The sequence below is a fragment of the Pezoporus flaviventris genome, unplaced genomic scaffold (genome assembly GCF_033815535.1).
Source record: "Pezoporus flaviventris isolate CSIRO_AGI_PZ_B2104156 unplaced genomic scaffold, CSIRO_AGI_Pfla_v1 ptg000066l, whole genome shotgun sequence".
Taxonomy (NCBI): domain Eukaryota; kingdom Metazoa; phylum Chordata; class Aves; order Psittaciformes; family Psittacidae; genus Pezoporus; species Pezoporus flaviventris.
In genome coordinates this window covers 3,929,680-3,951,399 of record NW_026892614.1, presented here as the reverse complement: position 1 = coordinate 3,951,399, position 21,720 = coordinate 3,929,680, and the positions used below count along the sequence as shown (strand labels likewise).

General features: G+C 38.0%; 2 protein-coding genes across 9 annotated transcripts in view; one reads left to right on the top strand and one right to left on the bottom strand.

Moving 5' to 3' along the window:
* Window positions 1-21,720, bottom strand: part of FAM98A (family with sequence similarity 98 member A) — a 185,086-nt gene that overhangs the window by 15,267 nt on the left and 148,099 nt on the right. The gene's annotated exons all lie outside the window — the stretch shown is intronic.
* Window positions 1-21,720, top strand: part of LTBP1 (latent transforming growth factor beta binding protein 1) — a 198,879-nt gene that overhangs the window by 131,023 nt on the left and 46,136 nt on the right. For 4 of the 8 annotated variants that reach the window (XM_061471023.1, XM_061471019.1, XM_061471018.1 and 1 more), the window contains 10 exons: window positions 1,041-1,274; window positions 3,097-3,119; window positions 4,121-4,223; window positions 4,817-4,915; window positions 6,295-6,420; window positions 7,588-7,713; window positions 8,389-8,511; window positions 11,739-11,858; window positions 15,972-16,094; window positions 18,166-18,288. In XM_061471023.1, coding sequence (XP_061327007.1) covers window positions 1,041-1,274; window positions 3,097-3,119; window positions 4,121-4,223; window positions 4,817-4,915; window positions 6,295-6,420; window positions 7,588-7,713; window positions 8,389-8,511; window positions 11,739-11,858; window positions 15,972-16,094; window positions 18,166-18,288 — 1,200 coding nt within the window. The remainder of the gene's footprint in view (window positions 1-1,040; window positions 1,275-3,096; window positions 3,120-4,120; window positions 4,224-4,816; window positions 4,916-6,294; window positions 6,421-7,587; window positions 7,714-8,388; window positions 8,512-11,738; window positions 11,859-15,971; window positions 16,095-18,165; window positions 18,289-21,720) is intronic. The other 4 variants (XM_061471017.1, XM_061471020.1, XM_061471022.1 and 1 more) reach the window with 3 other exon arrangements.

Genomic DNA, 21,720 nt, shown 5'->3' with positions numbered 1-21,720 from the left:
AAGCATTCCAACATTCTGAATTCACTCAATTTAATCAGTTTGACCCTTCATCTTTTCTATTACTAGGACACTATCAGAACACAGTATGAAATTAACACATACTGCACTTTATAATTCAATTAGTTCATCTGTGGCACACCTGTAGCTAGGATTTTGTGGTTTCATTTTAGATGCTAATTTATTTGAAAGCCTTCCTGTTCAAAGCAGAATTTGTGAACTTACCAATGCCCCGTTGGGCACGTCTCTTTAAGAAGCTGTAAGATATCACATTAGGCAGATGGGTACATCTCTTTGATTCTAGTCTTCCATTAGGGCTGCAAAACATGATGCTCATGTAGAGCAGCTGCAGAGATCAGAGTAGGTGTTGCTTCCTGACTTTCAATAACTTTTTCTGTAGCAGCTTTATAAATGAGATTATTTCCCCTCTCTTACGGTGGTAATTTGGTATTTTATGGTTCCCAGTTTGTTTTTTATTCAGCCCACTGAAGTCAGTGGAAAGACTTACTCAATTCAGAGGAATTTGGATCAGGGCTGGTATGAGGCCTCTGATGTATCAAATGGGATCCTGTGAATGAATGTTGTTACTGGTTAATATTCTTCTGCTTCTCTAATACAGGGGTGGTGAACTTTTCTCCTTTGGTTTCTGCAAAAAGAGAATGAGAGAATTAGTGATATTCATTACTTATGTAATGTAAATGATTATGAAAATTTGCATATTTAAACTCGTACTCAGAAAGGATATACAGTTGAAGCGGGTTAATACCAAAAAATTATCTTGATATAATGATAGATTAAACATAACTGAAGAAAGACGGTAAACTGTAGTGTAAACCTCCTGGGAATAACAGCCAGAACATGCTTTTGGGAGAATGCTCCATCAGTTTAGCATGCAATGCATAGCTTGTCTTTAAGTAGTTTTTGTAAAAATGTATATACAATATGAGATTAAATTTATTAGTGGTAGTCATTATATTTTCCACTATGTCAACATATTGCACTTTTAGACTCTTAAAAGGAATATTTTCCCATCCCAAATCTAGCTGCTTTTAAGGAAATCTGCCCTGGTGGAATGGGTTATACGGTTTCTGGCCCTCACAGAAACAAGCTATATCATCACCCTGCAGTTAGAGTACAGCCACCTGTCATTGGCAAGACCCCGATTACTCAACCTGTTGCTAAAGGTACTTCTCCTCCACCTCTCCCAGCAAAGGAAGAGCCAGTGGAGGCACTGACCTTCTCACAGAAAAGTGAGACTGAGATGGCTGTGCAAGAAGGTGAGAGTGGAAAAATTTAGTATTTCTGTATTTCTGTGCATGTGTCTTCAGTGGTCTGTTTCTTCTCTGAGTAGCTGCTGTACGGTGCAGGAGAGAGAGGTGTCACTTCCCTCACAGAGTGCTCCATGTCATGCAGCGTATTGTATTACATGTTTACTTCTGAAATTTTATGTAGAGCTGCTACCAGATGCTGAGACCACCATGGAGAGAGGGAGAGAGACTGCTTTTATCTCACTATTTCTCTTATGATTTAGTGGTATATGGGGTGGCAGAAGCTAAGGGGTTTCCATCATCTTCTGTCTGTACACTTCTGTATATTAGCACCACCTGATGTTGGCATGCATCCCTTTCCTGTGCTCTGCTCTCACCCCTGCCGCTTTGCACTCCCTTGGCATGACCATGTTGGATCAATCCCCCTCTACTGGGCCATTTAATTATTAGTTGACTCCTCTAAGATACTTTTCTCAAGCTTCATTTTCTTCAAGCAGCTGAAATTGTCCAAAACAAGTGCAGAAGCAAAGAAATACAGAAAGCAGCACTATTATACAAACTTGGCATCTTATGCAAACTGTAGACCAGAAGCAATACATTGCTGAAGAACCCTCTCATGATACTGAGTACTTAATAGGTGTATTTTCAAGGAGCAGTTACATATCTTATATCAGACCGTTATTAGAAAGATTTTCAATCAGCTGACTTTGCAAAATTCTGTGAAACACAGGTTACTTTCCAGTTGAAATTACTGCTCTAGTTTTGTTTTCAAGAAGAAAGTGGAGTTAAACTGAATCTGGAAAGAAAAATAAGCCATTCAAATATACTTACAGACTGTGCTGGATTATAAAACCTCAGATAAACCTCTCAACTTTCCTGTGTTACAAAATGGTGCATCGTTTGCCTAAAATATTGCTTCAGCAATTAGAAAGATTGCCACATTCTGGTAAATCTTAAAACAAAGAATGTTGAGAAGAAAAAGGAATATTGTTCTTTTAAATGAATAACTTTAAAAAACATGTTTTCTCCAAGTCAGTCAAGACACATTGTTTAATTTTATATTTCATTTTTTTTGTTATGTTTGCATTTGGAATTTTTGACATTTTATTAGAAGTTCTCCCAGTTCTGATAATCGGCCTCCCCAAGGGTACTGAAGAAACGAGAGCAAGAAGAGTGATTGATTTTTTTATTTGATTTTATTTTTTTTAAATCCATTCTATGGAAAATGTTGATTGTGAAAAGAAAAATATTCTTTCATTTTTTAACAGAATAATTCAGATTTTCATCAGTAAGAGGAAGTTCAGAAACAGCAAACTGCAATAGAAAAATAAAAACTTCTATGAAATTTCTACTTCTCCTTCCCAGAAAAGACATGTGGGGGGGACGACACGGGGATGGGACAAAAAAAGTAAAACAAAACCAAACCACTTTTGCTTGCTTGAGGAAAAGGCAGATTTCAAAATTTAAAAAGTTTAATCAATGAATGAATAACCTGCAAGTTTCTTGGATTGTTTCCAAGGAAACAACCATTGAGAAACCTGTAAGGCAGCTGAATATTATAGCTGAATATTATAAGCATATATATTATAAGCTGAATCATTATAAGCATTGGTCCACAAGTAGAATCTCACTCTGGTTTCAGATTAGTTTTTACACTTGCTGCTTCTTCAACTTTACGCTATTTTGAAATGAGGTGAGAGCCTGAAGCTTTTCTACAGTGGCAGCAACCACTTTCAAATGTGCTGTTTGTTTTAAATATAATGTGTAAGTGAAAGTTATGTGAGTTATGTGAAGGCTGATTAATTTTCTTTTTTTTTCTTTCTGGTTTTAGTGGGAACTGCAGCTCCTGATCAGGTAAAGTATGATGTGATTTATCTAAGAATTAGAATGTAGACCATGTGTACAAGATGTGATACAATAACTCTGAAAAGGATTTAGGATTTATGAGGAACAAACAACTCACTGTAGACTTACAGTGCAAACCCTGAGGCAAAAAGAGCTCATTTGTATTATGTACAACAGGAAGGTAGTGAGGTACAGGAAGGGATTACTTTAACCTCTCTTTAGGGTATTGGCAGAGGGTCTGTATTGTTCTATCCCGTTCTAGAGAGCCTGGATTTTAAAGAGGATATTGAAAAATACAGACAGTAGGAAGGGGAGCCACAGATACTGACAGCTACAGAGAAATTAATTCAAGAGCAACAGTATGAAGCTTTGAGAGGTATTTGTGACACCTTGTATTAACACCTAAGTTAGTTTTCTAGTTTTCTTAGGGTTGCTGTGTATTTAGTGAAGAAGAGCAGGTGTGCAGCTGTGCTAAGAAGTTCCTCATTCTGGAGGTTCCAGGTTCTCTATGCTGAAGATACTGGCATTTGTTAGGAATAACTACAGCTGTACTTAATTTCATTTTGCTAAAGATTTAAAAGCATCTAACACTGTTATGAAAATAAGATTATCACTGCAGTAGGTAAGAGAGAATGTTTCACAGTGGTAAAGATTTAAGAGACTTACGTGATTGTATACTTTTGTGTATGTTGAACTGCGATTAAATACTATTTGTAAGCAATTAAAGAGCAGAAGAGGGGAAAACTATGGAGGGACAAAGCCAAAGACATGAAATAGCTGCTTCAAATGAGATCAATGTTAGATTGTATGCCATTGTGTAAATACAGTAAATACAGTAAATACAGTATTCTGTGTTCTTTCAGGCTTAAATTGGTGGTAATTAATGATCTGCTACCAGGAGCCGCTCATGTGAGAATGTTAGCATTTCTCAAGCCAGGAGTTTGTGGATTGTTATAATAGCTGAATTGAGAGAATGTTTTCAGAATGTAACTTTTTAATCATTCTTTCAGGAATTAGCTTCCCTTGATCAAGAAAAGCAGCCTGATCTACAGCGTGGGCAGCCTCAGCTTTCTCCTGGAATTTCAACAATTAACCTGCATCCGCAGTTTCCGGGTGACTTGTTTTGACTTGTCTTTTAGTATGAGAGAGTGCTTACAGTTCTTTGAAGAATGGGAAGGCAGCAATTTTAAGATTAATAAAAAATTTATTGCAGCTTCACAAGCAATTTTTTTCATGAGCACAATACAGAAAAGAAATCATGGAAGCTGAGGTGGGAGGAATTAAGAGGCTGTCATTGAGATGGGTGACTTGTAAGGAGGCAAAGACATATTTTAGGCAAAAATGATATCACGGATTACATACGTGGGAATTTAAATGTCAGCAGAGTTGAGGCCTTGTACCCCTTTCAAGAGGACACTTTACTTACGTGCCTCCTTGCAGATTTATGCATAACTTCTCCTGCAAAAGTTTTAGTATTGTGTTTGCTTTCTTTATCACCTCTGGGTTTTTTTCACAAGCTGTAGAATGATGGAAAAGCCAATTACACCTTTTTTTTCTACTCTAGATCTAAGCAGAGTAAACTAATGAAAAGTTCCATCATGTCTGGCTCATTCAGTATCGTGTGTGAATTCTTTAACAGCTTTCTTTTGAATGTTTTAAGGGGTTTTTATTTGGGATGTGATTGATTTCAATTCCATGTCACACAGTAGTGATTGAGAAAACATCTCCTCCTCTGCCTGTTGAAGTTGCTCCTGAAGTCTCTACTTCAAGTGCAAGTCAAGTAATTGCACCTACTCAAGTTACAGGTATTGTGCTTCCCTTTTAAAACTAAAATAAATTAAGAAATGATTGTGAGTTCCTGACACTATAAATTGTTCCATGCCACTTCTGAATTATAATAGCAGAGATAATGTAGCTGTAAAACAGAAAGGATTACTCTTGAAAGGGATAGAAAGTACAGAGCAGCACAGCAATGAGTGTACTCTCAGCAGAGCAAGGGCCCTCATAGGTTGTACCTGCCATTTTTGTACCCTCTAATAAATTACAGAAGGAAAAAATAATAATTCCACCTCAGATTTACATGATCTGCAACCAAAATTTAACTGAAAACTTCTTGGATAGAAGTCAGGTCTTCAGACAGTTTGCACATGTGTTCATGAAGTATACATTGTCACGTTCTTTGAGGCACGTAGACTTCATGAGAACATTGCAATGTCACTTCGGCTAGTCTCTCAGAATTAACACAGGCTTTGAAGTAATTGCAATATCCAGGTAAATACTTTAGGATGCAGTGCTATGTATGGTACACATCTAGGCCTACCACAAGGTTTCCCAACTTTCATTCACAAGGAGAAATTGCACACACTTCAATTAAAGTTTAACTCTTCAAAGATGGCTTTCCTTCATGCAGGAATGGATTTTTGAGTTGCATGCATCATGCGCCAGCTCTAAGTCACCCAGTTCTTTGAAGTATGATTCTGTCTGCAATTAAATTCCACTGTAAGAGAATTTTGCAATTCTCCTGTAAGAGTAGAAAAAGTATCCTGTCCTTCTGTAAGCGTTAAGCTGCCTCCTTCAGCTACTTTAAGATGTAGTTAAATTTAACCTAAGTGTTCTGAATAAATTATTCTCCTTTACAGATAACTTCCTTTTCAGGAATTACAGTTTCATGCTGCTATGTAACCTTAGCTTAAATTGCAACTAAACACAGTCATTAGTTCCTTAGTGTTCTTTTGCAGTAGCACGCATACTTTGAGAATTGCTAGAACTACTGTAGGGGTTTAGCGTCCAATGCTGCCCATACTGAATCTCCTTCTCTTTCAAAATACATTCAAGCCATTAACAGACAAGTATTCTCTATAAATAACCAGAAACTCACTACAGTTATTTTCTTAACCTTTGCAAAGGTTAAATCATATAAATTTTTATTTTATGTTATTTTCATTTTACTTTATTTTTTTATGCACCTATATATAAATCTGGGATGGGATATGGAATATGTTGCTAGGTAAAGCATATGGATTTTAGATTCTTCTAGATAGGGTATTCATTACAGAAGCTTAGGACTTACAAACTTGATTTGCAGTTGTTTTCAGGCCTGAACTTTCTACAGAATATTCTGCACATATTGAACTGTGTGGGAGAGTTTAATGTTAAATTTTTGCTTGTTTGTTTGTTTGCTTAGAAATCAACGAATGTACAGTTAATCCTGATATCTGTGGAGCCGGACACTGTGTTAATTTGCCTGTGGGATACACTTGCATCTGCTATGAAGGGTACAAACTTAACGATCAGCAGACAAAGTGCTCCGGTATGAATGGACGCTTTCAAAACTCTGAAATAACCATGCTGTGAAATGCTTGAAATGTAAAGTCTGGTCGGGGGAAATATGCTACAGAGCAGTCAGGAGTTGCTTCCTCTACTGAATGTTTCCAAACTACACAGAAACTAGGTTTTTTATGTCAAATAAAACTTGCCAACTAGTCTCTGATTATAGCCTTTCAGAACTGAATGTGAATTTAATTTAATTGAATGAAACCCTTTCCTATTGTGAGATGAAAGAAAAATTGATTAGACAGATCATCTCTTCTCAGCTTTATATCAAGTATCTAAAACTGTGAGACTGCTAGGAAGAAATACACTTCTGTTTGGATAAAGAATGACTGAATTGGCACCTGTTTCTCAGAATGATTTACCCAGCTACCAGCTCTGCAGCTGGACTAAAGCCAGTCATTTTGTTAGGTCGTTCCTTTCAACCTTCTGCTGAAAAGAGAAAGTATAATATAAACATCCCAGAAGCATATGAGGAGATCTGCAAAGTGAAGCCTTCATATGTTTCTAAGCTAGTAAATTCTGGAACAGAATGCTCTGGTGAACATAAGGCAGAGCACAGACTGGCTTTACGTGAGCTGTTTCAGATTTGGAAGCAGCAGTATTGGTATCTTTCCTTCATTCAGAGTATGCTGGTTCCTCTGTAACTTGGATCAGAAAGTTTATTATGTCATGTTGTCAGATTGTGTACTATCAACTTTTCATACTAGTAAAAGTTCAATAACTTCACACTGATACACATGCTATTGTGTACAACTACAGTATTAAAAAACTAATTTACACACACAGCCAAATAGCAACTGAAAATCATTCCAATTCATCCAAATTGTGTTAATGTCCCATGCTTGCAGCTTGTGCTCAGCTACACTGCTCATTCAGTGTACTGATTTGAATAGTAATCATGTCGCATTCTTTAGGCCAGTGAAATATTCTGATAGACTAAGCCAGTAAGAGTGTTTTTTTCCAACCAAAACTATTTAAATGCATCTCTTTTTTGCAGTTCTTAGGGAGAGGAAAACATACTTTTTCGAATAGTTGAAATAATTACAAGATCAGTCGTTTCAAAAGCAGGGCATAGAATGCAAAAAGAAGAATCACAGCTAAACATGTTATTCTATAGTCTTGTGTGGTTTTATTTCTTTTATAGATATTAATGAGTGTACTCAGGCACCCCACCTCTGTTCCCTTGGACGCTGTGAAAATACAGAAGGAAGTTTCCTATGTATTTGCCAAGCTGGATTCATGGCCAGTGAAGATGGAACTGACTGCGTTGGTAATTACTGGTCTCTTTTTTTACAGAAAATAAAAATACAAAAATGAATCAATAAACTTTTCTCAGCTTTTTTCCTCGGTGTCACTGGTACTGGACTTATGTCTGGACGTGTTTTCAACTGTTCTCACCAGGAAAGCATTTGAGTAGCTTCTACTATTTTTCAAAATGATTACTTACTGAAAAACAAGAAATTATTCAGTATCATGCTTGTTTAGGAAAAATACCATTTAGTAGAAACACTTGTGGTAGAAAATACAAATATTCAAAATCCTTTCAGTCACTAGCAAATGTAACAGACCGTATTTCTAAATGTAACTGCAAACAGCCATAGACATTGCACAGCAACATGACCAGTGTGCATTAGCTGTGATCTTCCTCAGGTTAGCTCTGCCTTAGGCACAATGTACACGCAGTGATACGCATTGTGTTTGCAAGCACAGGGCTGCTCGCTGGCCACCTTGTTACAGCCTAGTTGTTTCTAGATCTCTTTCTGCTGTTACAAGCAGTGAGGTAAAGATGGAACTGTTCAGGAAGAGCAGCTCTAGGACTGTGGTTTGCAACCAGCTTCAAAACTCCAGGTTTACTTATGTATACTTACGGCAGAGTTTAAAGGAGATGCATGTATTCAGTAATCTCATGGTGAAGCAAAGTTTCCTTTCTCTTTTACATCTGCAGATTTTGATGAATGCGCAAGACCTCATACTTGTGGGGAAGGCTATTGTATAAATACAGTTGGCTCATACAGATGTGAATATTGTGATAGTGGATACCAAATGAACAGGAGAGGTGAATGTGAAGGTAGGTTTGGACTTTTCACCAGTAATAATACAGTAGCAGTTGCCAAGCCAAGAAACTGCAATAGGACAAGCCGTTTGTTCATGTTGACTGCTGTTCCTGATCTCAAGAGAAAACATTACGTCTATGTCTTTATTTTTGAAGAAATCTGGCCATTAGATGGAAATATTAACGCAGATTTTTTGTTTTCATGTTTGATTTAAAATTTTTCTACCTGGTATCTTTCTTTTAATCCCTTTCAATCTCCATTTGCTATTTGATTTCAGATGGAATGTCTTGGCACAGTAGCTTTATATGTATTTTTGTTCAGAGTTCCCTTTCACCAGCTCACTCTGTCCTTATTTCCATGGGTTATTTGTCTAGCTTAATCTTTCTGCTGAATTTCTCTCACAGCTACTTTCTCCATTTAATTTGCCTTTAGATCATTTAACTTCCCCATGTACACCAGCTAAAAATGGCAGAATGTTCAAAATGACATTGCTTGTTTAATCTATAGAATGTCCTGGATGATGAAGTGAAGTTACCATTTATTTATTTCACAAAAACAATGCCAAATGTTAGCACTGTGTGGAACGATTAACATTGTCTGCTGTTCAAGGGAGGCTTAGCACTGCAGCTTTGAGGGAGACTTCTCAGAAGTCTGCAGTCTTAAACAAGAAACCTTTTTAAGTAATTTCTAATCTTTTCAGTTGATTCCTGGAACCACAGTGTAATTTAAGATTTAAGATGCTGCAGAGGAGTTCCCCCACTATGGACAGAACTGTCATAGGACTGCTGTTTTAACAGCTCTTGCCGTGAAATCTCTCTAACTTAATTGTTAGTCCTTCCCTGCATACTTTATCAAGTTTCTGTTTCAGGAAAAAAAAAGAAAAAGCTGTCTGTTTTCCTATCGTGTAACAGGCAGCAAAGGATAAGTGGGCTTTTTAAAACTTGGAAATGTATATTGGCAGGTATTTCATGTTGCAGGAGATCCTAGGACATCTGACCTTAGAAATTTCGTATTATTTTTTAGCATGATATTTTTGCCTTTTTTGCTGTTCTTTTTTCATCTTTCATTTTTCAACTTGAATTGTGAAATAAAAACCACAAGCAGCCATTTCATTTTAAACATAGTTTTGTTCATGCTTTAGTCTAAGTTATCTAGGACAGAATAAAATTGCTAACATGTTAGGTTGCCTAGCAAATAAGCAACTTAAAGCTGCTGTGGATATATTTGCTGCTCTGAACATTGCTAAAAGATTCTGCTTTCTCTTCAGACCTTTTGTTTTTAGATAAATATTTCACACAGTCCACTCTTACAATTACTTTTTCCAAATCTTCTCTGTCAGTAGGGAATCTGTGATTAAAATATGCTAGCAATCAGAATATCACAGCATGTTAAATTTCTTATTAGCTTGTATTTTAACTAGTGTGGTGGTAGTCCTCTGTCATTTAATTTAACATTAACATTTAAATTAACATCTAATTTCTGAAACAAAATTGTTTGATGAAAGTTATGTGAAGTTGCTTAAGGGAAAAACCGTACTAATACTAAATCCATGAAACCAAGGAAATGACACATTCGGGGAATCATTTCACCATGTCATTACACCTACACATTACAGTCACCTACTGACAGATTCCAGATTCCACAAATAACTTCTTTCTACCGCCTCCATACTTCAAGAACAAAGGCAAGAATCCTCCAAGCTGAACTCAATACACACAGTTCTCTTACACTTCCTCATCCTGTCTTCATCCTGCCTTCAAGCTATACTGGCACAAGCTCTGTTGTGGGCCTAGCCTGGGAAACAAAAAGTGTGTATATATTGTTGTTTCACAGTCTGTTGTTTATGTAGAACAGTGTTATAGGCATAGTTGAACATCATTGCATACAATTAAGTTTCCTATAAAATCTTGTGATTTCTTTAAGGTTTGCAGCATTTAGACTTTATTTTGACTGAAATTTCTGCACCAGATACTTCATTCATGTTGTGTGTTTTGAGGACAGATACAGTCCATGTAGTCCTGAGAACAGGTTTCATCAGTGTTAGGACTGGTCTTTGGTTTCATCCAAAGTGGATTTTCTTTAATTAAATAAATAAAAAAGAAATCTCACAGCAGTTCCACTGGGAAATGCTTGCAGGCCTGCATTGTAGTGGCTGAAGGGGCTGTTGCTGTTTGTATGAGGAAGTATTCTCACCTGAACAATCATGAGTCTATCAAAAAATTGTGATTTGCCCACATCCAGTGAGTTGTTTGGAACTGGATGTCCAATTCTCTGAAGTTTGGAGTACTGCCAGTTAAATTACAAGTGTCAGAGGCTATTTTCCTTCTCTATAGCTTGTTCCCAAAACTAGGAGTAAATTGCCTCCCTGCTATCTTTTCTTGAGTGGTAGTCCTTAATTGCAGAAGGCACAACTGGTCGGCTTGAGGCAGGGTCAGGAGAGGAGCTTAGGAAGCTGGGTTTAGAGGTGACTGGCAATTTCATTATTCTGTGTACAGCATGAAGTAAGTATTTGGTAGGAAAGATAATTATTGTGTAATTAAGGACCATATTATGAAATGATAGTCAAGGCTGGAATGAGGCTGCCCAAGCTGTTTAAATTCCATCATCTGACCATCGGTCACTTGGCAGCAACTTGTCTTTGAATATAATTTTTGTATGCAGTCTCCTTTAGGTTGTATATATTGTATTTATTGTTGTTTTGTTTGGGGCAGGGTAAGAAATTCTTGGTAGATGCTCAGAGCCAGGACATAAGATCTGTCGGTATTTCAGGACATACTTCTTGTTTTTCATGGATAAACCAAATTGCTCTTTACTTTTAGAAGCCAGAGGAAGTGCACTGTTGTTGCAATGCACTTCCAAAGTCTCTTGAGACTGACTATAGGAAGAACCTCTGGACACTTCAATATGGTAAAGGGGTGATGTAAGCAAAGTTATTCTTACTTACCTACGCTGGAAATGTGATCTGCTTTATGTTATGGAGGGCTTACCAAAGAATCACAGTATAACAGAAAATTCAGATTCAGTTGATATGATACTATGACCCGATTTATTTCTCAGAGATGTCCCTTCACGGGCACTGATCTGTGAGAACTTGTACATTCTGGGGTCTCTAACAGATAAAAGTACACAACTCTAAACATATCAGTACAACATGAGCACAGTAAGAATAAAGAGATTAGTTTATTGTTCAGTGTTCTGTTATGGCTTTGACCGGTATTTCCTGTTATCTTCTCTTTTGAAGACATTGATGAATGCATGACTCCAACTACTTGTCCAGATGAACAGTGCGTTAATGCTCCTGGCTCTTACCAGTGCATTCCTTGCAGAGTGGGATTCAGAGGCTGGAACGGGCAATGCCATGGTATGTTCAGTACTCTTTGAATCTCCAGTTATAGTGCTTGATATGAGATGCTGTATTTCCTATTTCACCAGTGTTACAACCTGATGACAGCACTGTGCCCTGGGTCCCCATTTCATCAATTATAATTGAAAATATGAGATTTTTTGAATGATTTTGTTCTCAGACACAGTATACAGGAAGAAATTGTGTTTTACTGTAGATAAATTAACATTGAATCTAGACTGCAAACAATACAATCATAATTACAAATTAAAACTCTTGAAATAGGAAATATGGAACTGAAAGGGATGTTTTATTGATGAAATGGTAGTAGGCCATTGCTTGAATGTATTAGGAAATGGAAAAAGCATGGATGCTAATACATCAGTGTAACTGGCAGGCTTTTTAATAGGACGTGGGAGTTTGCTCACACAAAGCATGCTCATAAAACTTCTTAATTATCTGTACTTGCAGCAAAACATTAGCACATCTTAAAGCAGCTTGTCTCACTTTAGGTATTTAGGTTAGGTTTTTAGGACAGATTTCTCGCATTATACTTCTGTTGATATGTTTTGAAATGTTTAATTTTTTTTTCAAATCAGTTTTGGCTATTTCAGATAGGTAAGAATGAATCCAAAATAAATAATCTTTTGCTGGTTTGAGTGCCACTTCCTGGGCACTACCAGAAACTTAAATTTGACCTCAGTTGCAAAGGGTCTGTTGTCTGTTGTGAATCCTCCTGTCCACTCTGTGTGTAACGTATGTCCTATAAATTGCAATGGTTGGAGTTATCGTGTTACCTAAAAGGGTATATAATAATCTACATAGGGAGCGCTTGCATTATTATTGTAGGTCAGATTGACAGTGTACTTTCATAGCTTATTTCCTAATCGCTCCCAATTGCTGTGATTTGGTTCAGGTCATGAAGCAGTCTAGGATCACTGGCTGAAATACCTCTGGAAAATGGGCATCTACTGTGCTTCAGCCGCAAATGGGCTTTTGATCTGTGGAGCAAGACTAGAGCCAAGTTGCAGTGAAGCACCTGAAAAATGTACAGTGTGGCTGTTAAAGCCTCACACTCAGTTTTGCTGTACAGGTTGTAAAGAAGGCAGATTGTAGCAAATTACTTGTCTGAACGTATCTGGCTGTCATGCTTTATTAGCATGTCATAGCTGCATTATTTGGTCTTGTCATTTGACTTGCTGTCAAGGAATGAATCTCTAGGTAATTTCATGGAGTTTAATGGAGTTATAGCAAGCTAGAATTGTTTACCATAAATTGATACAGTTTACATAGCACACATTACTCCACATTCATCTTTGGTTTGCTCCTTCCCACCTGTCTAGATTACTGCTGCCCTTGCAAAGAGTGTGGCACATGCACTATCTTAGAAAGGTTTCCCCTTAATTCCTTTTCCAGAAAATCTAATGTTGACTTAATTTAGTTCTCTTACCTGACATCAAGCTTGATTTCTGTACCTATTCATGAAAGTAGCCTGGTTGAAAATCCCATGGCATAGTTTTCACTTGTTTTGTCCATGCTAACCAGGTTAGTAGGAGCAGAGTGAGATTAAAAAGAAAGGTCACTGTTCTGCTCTGATTTACAGAACAGAACTAAGCCATGTAGGGGATAAGTCTTGGTTCCAAGTTGCTAATAACTTTTTCCTTGTATTACTGCATGTAGTTACCATTTTTCCTTTGTTTTATGAAATGTTCTAAGCCTAGACATCTCTCTCACATCATTAGTGATGTGATCAGTCTTCATTTTCTGTTTATGCTAGACTTACATCATGTTGGAAATGAGCCATATGCATTTTGGAAAACGTAATGCAGATAGTTTGTCTCAAGTCTGTAGCTTTGCAATATGGTACAGTTTAAATACACTGGAAAGGAAAATATTTCCCAAGTTATCGATGAAGAGTATTTAGGTCCATTGTTCCATTAATTCATTTCTTTCTGCTGTTAGTCTAGGTCACTTTTCAGAAAGTCTAATGCAACAGTTCAACAGTTCTTTGCTGTTGATATTGTGATCTTCCATGATTGCTGAGTTAAGTTCTCTGTGTTTTAACAAATTCTTGAATTAGAGCATTGATCATATACCCTGAGAGCAAAGGTGGTGTTTTGTTGAGCGAGCATGTTTTGTGACAGTAGGGATCTGAGAATTAGTCTTGCCTACTGAACTGCCATAGCAGAGCACCTGTGGATCTGTGCTGTCACCTCCTTGGAGGATGCCACTTCATGTTCTTGGTCAGGCTGCAACAGGGCATCTTTTTTATGGAGTTAGAGGCTCAAGTAAGGAAACAAGATCTGTGGGCCATTTGAAGTTGGGGCAGTAATAGTGATTTCATTTGTGGCTGGGGAAAGATGGGCTTTGTCACAGTCAAATTGTACAGGAGATTGTAAAAAGCCACGAACCATAAACATATATGAGGAAAATAGTTACTGCACATATTCGCAATAGCTAGTAAGAGCTATGCTGATGATTTAAAGACCTCTAATCTTTTTCCAGCTCTCCCTGTGTTACAGCTGCCTTAAATAGCTTGAGCACCTCAAATAATCAGTAGTTTTATCTTTTATGTTGATGGATTTTGTGTGCTTTGTGGTGGCAAAAGACAGAATAACTAGGAGTAGTATGATTTCTGGCACATGAAAGTAAATAAAGTGTAATTCTTCTTCTGCATCAGTGAAGTTATGAAATACAGCTTTTTCTATACAAACAGGGATACCTGCTTGTTAACAACATCCCCAAAATAAATAAAGAAAACTTGAAAATTAACCTTTTTTTTTTTTTTTTTTTAAGTGAAAACCACTCCTAGGAAAAAGCCAATATTGACTATTTTGGAATACTAAATTAATTCTGTATGGATTTATAGCATAAGACGTTATTTATATACATGTTTGCTCAAGAAATTCTTGAAAATTATTCTTACATAGTAAAGCAGCAATTTTCACGTTGCTAAAGATAATGGTCTATCTTTCAGAGGTGGACCTTCTTTCAGAGAATGATAAAAGTATGTATCTATGGGCTAGCTTACAGAAAAAAAGTTTCTTTTGAGTCCTCTTATAAATAAAGGATGATTTGCAATCAGGAAGAGAGAATTCTGTTACAAGGCCATAATCCAATGGAGTTCCTTGTTGCCTATGTAGGGTAGCATTACAAAGGGACCGACATGAATTGTGGAAATCCCCTTGAAATTCCTCAGGTGTCAGCTAAGTCCTTTAAAACCTGCCTCCTTTAAGTCAATTTGAAAAATGTCATCTATGGAGTTCCCACATGTGCATGTGTTTCTTACAGTCTTCAGTTATGCACTGGAGAACTCCTCTAAACCCTGTACATTAATTGAGCTAGCTTAAAAAAGCAGGAAAAACTCAATGGAAGAAAAGATGATTGAGGTCTGTCCTGGCTTCTGAGAGGACCTGCCCGTTCCCCACAGGTAAGCTCCATGTAAACAAGTGGAAGCAGAAGGCTGGGGGATTTTGACCAGCACACGTTTTAAAAATGTTGCCAGAGAGAACACCTTCCAACACAGCCTTGCCAGCATTAGCTAGCTGGACTCTTTGCTGACTGTTTTCTGTACTGCTCCTTGCAATAGCAGAAGAATTACTGATAATGGCTACAAGGTACTGGTGGCTGCTAGTTCGTTCATCACAGGTACATATCCTCGAAGTAAATCTGTGTAGTGCAAGAATGAATATACCAACATTTGCTGACCTCTTCTCTATACTAAAGCCATACTGACTTAAGCTAGTTTTAACTTAATTAGCTAATTTTAAAGGAAAATTATGGGCAAAATAATATTATTCAGGTAAGGATGATGTGGACATAGTTCGTAGTTCAACTGTTTAAAAAAAAAAAGAAAATAAAGAAAAAAGTCTTGTTACTGCAGTCCTTGTAGTACAGGGATGAAACGATCATTTTAGTCATGCGGGCTCTGAGTATAGTTGAGTGTTTGAGCACAGGGCAGCTCAAGTTCAAATCCCTTTTTTAAATTGATACAGAATTGTCAAGGTCAAAATATGCGGAAAAACTGATTCCAACTGTGCTTCTGGCAGAATTTGGATATATTCCCAAGCTCAGCTGAAAGATAGTTGTACCCAAGTTAGTTAAATGCTTCTGCTTTCTTTGTATTCACAGATATAGATGAATGTCAGTATGGCAATCTCTGTACAAATGGTCGTTGTGAAAATACAGAGGGATCTTTCAGATGTATTTGTGGCCAAGGTTTCAAACTCTCTGCTTCAGAGGATCAATGTGAAGGTAGGAAAAAGTACAATTAAAATTCCTTAGGTTGCACTTACCTTGTAGGCAAATATTTTTCATCTAACAGTATTCCTTTCAACAGAGGATCAACAAATGTACAATACTGAAGCTAAATAACCAACAGTATAAGAATATGTATTTCCATTTTATGGTTTCATTGGTCACATTGAAGATTTTGCCATTTGTCATAAAGCAAATCAAGAACATGTAGTAATATTTATATTGCTAAATAGGAATTTCTGCAAATCCTTGGCATCTTCAGCATTTTGGAGGCTTGGAGATAGTGGCTTTCACTGCCTTAATTGCTTTTCTTTCTGTCCATCTTTTTTTTTCATTCATGTGGGTAAGTGGAATCCGAAAAAAAGCAGGCTGTATCCTCTTGGAACCCAGTAGTGTCAGTTAACACTGAGCTGATGCCTCATTCACTGCATTTCAAGTAGTACGTTTAGGAGAGAGAAAGTTTGGTGTCTTATTTCTGAGAACAGAACCTGCACCTCCTGAAGTGTCAGGTTCCACATTGCTTCAACAAAATTCACATCTGGACTGCTCCAGTAGAACAAATTTAGGTCTGAAGTCAGAGCAGAGTAGTCTAAGAGAGAACCTACAGTATTTGCAGGAGGAATTAATATCCTTATCCTTAGGGAGAGGGGACTTACTGAAACCTCTCCCCAAACGTAAAAATCTGGGAGAATGTCTCTAAACTGTGGAAGTACACAGAAACCTGAACATTTCTTTGTCAGATGTTGGTTTTTCTTCTTTTCCCTTCCCCCTGCGGTTTCCTAAGTGTCTGTGTATAGCACCAAACACTTTCAGACTTCTGAGTGCTAAAAATAATACAGTAAAACTAAATGATCGTTCATATAACTTTGTCAGGAAGTTTGAAACAAAACATCAGTGTAAGTGAAGTGTCTTGAGCGAGTTAAATGTGCTGTCCAGGACACACAGCAGACTGGTCTTGGGGAAACTATGTAGACAAAGTTTCACTGCTTCCTCTGAGCCTTCATGGAAAAGGGCCCTTGCCAAGCTGAGCTGGCATGAGCAGACTGTTCTTCTTAAAGTGTAGCCTTCTAAAGTAAGGACCCGTACACGTGCCCAGATGCTTCATGCAGCTCTGCAGATTTCAGTGATCCTTAAATACAAAACTTCTGTGGTCGCAAGGGACCATTACTCAAGAGATCAGACTATGTAGCCATAACACAGACCTGAAAAACCTCATTGAGTAACTTTCTCCTGTTTGAATTGGAGAATATTTTCAGAAAGACATTCAGCCGTGTCTAAATCCTAGAAGTGACTAAGAACATACCGTATCAATTTAATTACTGTTCTTTAACAAGTATTTTATAAATAAGGGAGGGAAAACAGGCTTCCTAGCTCAAACAAGACATGTGCTATGTTCTGAATTCAAAGTGCCATTCCCCTCCAGCATTTTGAGTTTTTCATAGGAAAATTTCGGTTTGATGTTCAAGTCCATCTGTTAACCCAGGCTGACACCAGTTTGTAAGAACTGAAGCGCTGAGGGATTAGCAGTGGTTGTGGCAGCAAAGAGACATTTCTCCATATTTAGAGGATTAATACTGTTACAAGGCAAGTATTTAAAGGAGCCTTAAGGTACAACTTAATAGGAGAACAGCCTGTCAGTGTGCATCTGAAAACCACACCCTGTTAAAAGGTGGTGATTCTGCTGGAAAGTATTTTGTGGGTTTTGCTGACTCACTGGAGTGGCTGGTTTGTTACCTTTGCCAGATAAAAAAGAAACAAAAGGAGCTCTCAAGCAGCCTGAGTGTGCATTTGTGTGTCTGTGTGTATGCGTTTGTGGATTGAGGGATATATACTGACACTACAGGAGAGAACGCTGAACGCAGTCATTACAAGGAGAGCATCCAATCTGCAATTTCATGTTTTTTATGCATTATATACTGTCTGTATTTGTCAATAAATAAGAATAAGAGAACCACTACTGGATACCGACACTCTGCTTTGCTGTTTTGTTCAGAATGGTTATTGTACCATTTGATTAGTGACTGGCATTTTCTGATGTGTTATGATTTCACTGTCTCTTCTGCTACAGATATAGACGAATGCCAGCAGCGATCACTTTGTACAAATGGACGCTGCAGGAACACAGAAGGATCTTTCAGATGTATTTGTAGTCAAGGCTATGCACTATCATTCACTGGAGATCAGTGTGAAGGTAAGTTTGTAGACTTAAGCTGATTCATTTTTTTTCAATGAGATCTTGAGAATTTCAGCTATAGGCATGAACCCTTTTGATAATGGGGCAGAAAGACAGACTGCTTCTGTTTCTTTCTCTGTGCTTTACTGTCAACCATTCAACAGTCCCCACCTACACAGGCACGTATGTAATGGATTCTTAGAAATAGTCCCTGTCATCTTTCCACATACAAGAAATCAGCACATGTGTTTCCAACAGTAAGATTGGAAGAGCAGTTGACATTATTACCAAAAACAATTAAGTCTTTCCAAACCTTGTTGCTCAAAATCTGACTCAGAGGTTCTGTATTACAAAAGCTTCTGCCAGCATATATTATTCACATGGGGCTCTGCTAAGTTAAAACTCCTTCTCCAGCTGTTTTGGGAACCTGTAGCCAGCCGCCACAACTCCACATGTGCATTGGCAGGAAAGAATTTAGTATAAGATAAACTCCAGGGGAATCTGCTGGAGCTCGCAGCTTTCACTGTCTCAGAAGGCAGTCTACATACTGAGCTTCTAAAAACAAAAATAAGAGGTGAAAGAGGTACAGTAAATGTAGGGAGAAATGCTGTGTTACAGAAACCAGAAACATTTATTAACTCTCTCGGAGAACGATTTAATTGCCCACTAATTGGCAAACAGTTTTTTTCTAATGAATTCTTTCAAAGCTACTTCTTCTTCTCCATCGTTGGCTATACCACCTGATACGGTCAGTCTGCTGTGCTAGTCATGGTCACCTTGAGTGTGTGAGGTTACTTAGTAATGAATTTCAGGAAAGACTGTACCTCAGTTGCTTCCTTATCTCACCCTAGGAGTGAGGGAGGAGAAAAAAGCTCCCAGTTAAAGTCTCACCATGCATGTGGTATTTGCACATAAAAGCTTTCCAGTATCTGGTGTACTTTCTGTAGCTGCTGATACCATGGAAGACACAGTTTCCTACTGGTGTTCTACCTAATAGTGTTCTGCTGCTAGGTTACCCTCCATACAGCACTCTAGGAAGCAGTTCCCACCTTCTCCCCCACAGCAATAGGTCAGGAACTCTTCAAGTGATAAAGGCAGAAGAGCCAGTCCCCCTGAGAGAACCAAAAGGTATCTTCTCAAGTCAAAACCTGTAATATCAAGCCAGACTTTGTAATCAATAATACTAATTGTCCGTATTCAGTGAGTGATAGCATCTCTTGAAGTTTTCACCAACAAGGAATAAGAATATCTTACAAAATCTCCTCAGCACAGAGATCCTGTGGTCACAGAAGAACTTAACACAATCTTCTCAAAGTTCCTGGTGAATACCAGCATCACTTGCATCAGCTTCAAGAAATGTGGGCTGATGATGCAAGGCACTAGAATTCAAAGAATTCTGTCAAAGAATTTTGTTCTCACATAACTTCATGAGTTGCAACAGATGCAGAGATGCTGTGTCAAGAATCAAAGAAAAATGTGATGGAATGGATCACTGGTCCATCCTACCTCCCAGAGGCAGAACAGACCATATGGTGTCACTCCTGACAGGTACCAGTCTGACCTGCTCTGAGCAGGCTTCAGCAGATGAGATTCCAAAGGTCTCTTCAAGCAGCCTGTGCAGTGCTTTGTTGTCCTTGTGTTAGATTTTCTTTTTTCCCAAATGCATGATGGTAATCTTCTGTTGCTGCAGTTTAATTCACGAGTTCTTACCTTGTCCACCTTCAGCAATAAAGGCTCTTTCTTCTGCATAGCAGAGGGAGATGGTGAGAGAGTGGGATACATAACTATTTCAAGCATTTTTGGTTCCTCAGGAAGAAGTGTTCCAAACCATCAAGTCTGCAGAGAGAAGTTTTGAATTAGTAAATGCTGTTAGCATGTGTGAGCATATGAAATGGTGAGTTAAACCATCTTGTAGTGAAGAAGAGCAAATGAAATACAGAAATTAAGTCCATTGTAGCTGAGGACCAAATGTTGTCAGAACTTCTCTTCAGACTGCTTTGGTGCATTTCATACAGCCAAGTAGTCATGGGGACTGTTGATGCTCTCCATCGCTATGCAGTGGCCTCCCAGGGCAAATTCATGCTTTATCAGCTTCTCTTCCTTGATCCTGTTCAAGGGCAATTTTCAAGAAATAATAATTTAAGAAGCCCTCAAGGCAAAAGAAGGGGTATTGGATCATACAAGGAAAAAGAGTAAAACTACTTCCTCATCCTAGGGTCTTTGTCTCATTTGCAACAGTCTGTAACCACATCTTTTGGCTTCTTCACTCAGTGGCAGAGTGGTTAATTTCTGTAGAGACAGTTTGTTCACTGAAGATTTTCATAAATGTTACAAGTCCTGTAAAAAATCTATTCATCCCTTGAAGTAGAAGAAATTATTTCGTGCTTTCATGATATCCTTTCAGTATTTTCTGAAATACAGAATATTACAGACTGGTTTTTGCACCTTTGAAATGGAATTTGAACAGACTGTGCTTGTTCTGTTGTCATTAAGAACACCTGTTTTTCCTCACCTTGTGATGTAATTATTTTTGAAGGCTCCTTAAAGCATTCAGTGCACCTTTCGGGAACTCAGTTGACTACAAGCTTAAATCTCACGTTCTTTTCATGGCTTTCCTTATGACTCAGTTCAGCCAGATATGTGCATGGACCACAGGGCAGAGCTTCCATAAAGAGAGTATCACTGTGAGAAGACATCCAGTGTTTCTTCATGATGGCTTCTGATTTTTTGCTTAGCCTATTTACCTGATTTCTAACACAGGTAAAGAGGAGGACAAAAACAGGACAGAGAAGACAAAAACTGTGGGTACAGCGAAGCACAGTTGTGTGAAAAGAACAGAGTCGTGCAAATTCTGTCCAGTTTCTCAGACTTAGGGGTGGATGGATGGGCATTTGCCACATCAGAGAATACCCAAAAGTGTATCAGGCCATAAAACCACAGTGATGGGCAAATCACTTGCAAGAAATGTGCGTAATTATTTAATAAGGATTTCTTCTACTTCAGAAGCTTTCTTAAAAATGTAGCAGCTCAAGAAGCAGTTTGCTGGTTTGATCATTATACATTTGTGCAGACTTCTAGGGATATTGCAGAATTATGCTGTGCTCGTTTTCAGCTGTGCATTTTACAGCTCTCTGGCTAGTGGTTTTGCCTGGAAGCCTTTGCACAGTATTCCACTTGCTTAAGAATAAAGTTAATTTGCAAATAGTTGTTCTATACATTGGTGTGTACATGCTGTGTATTCATCCTTGCACTGAAGGCTTCAGAAAACAAAAAAGCTGGACTGAGACCTTCAGTTCTATCTGAGAGCAGTAGTCCATGTGTCCATTCCTCTCATAAATGCCTGTATACCATGTAATCCAAGGCCAAAGTACCTGTAGAGACTTGCTATTATCTGCTTGGAAATGAGTAGCCTGGAAGTACAGCCCACCATCCTCAGCTGGTCTGTACACA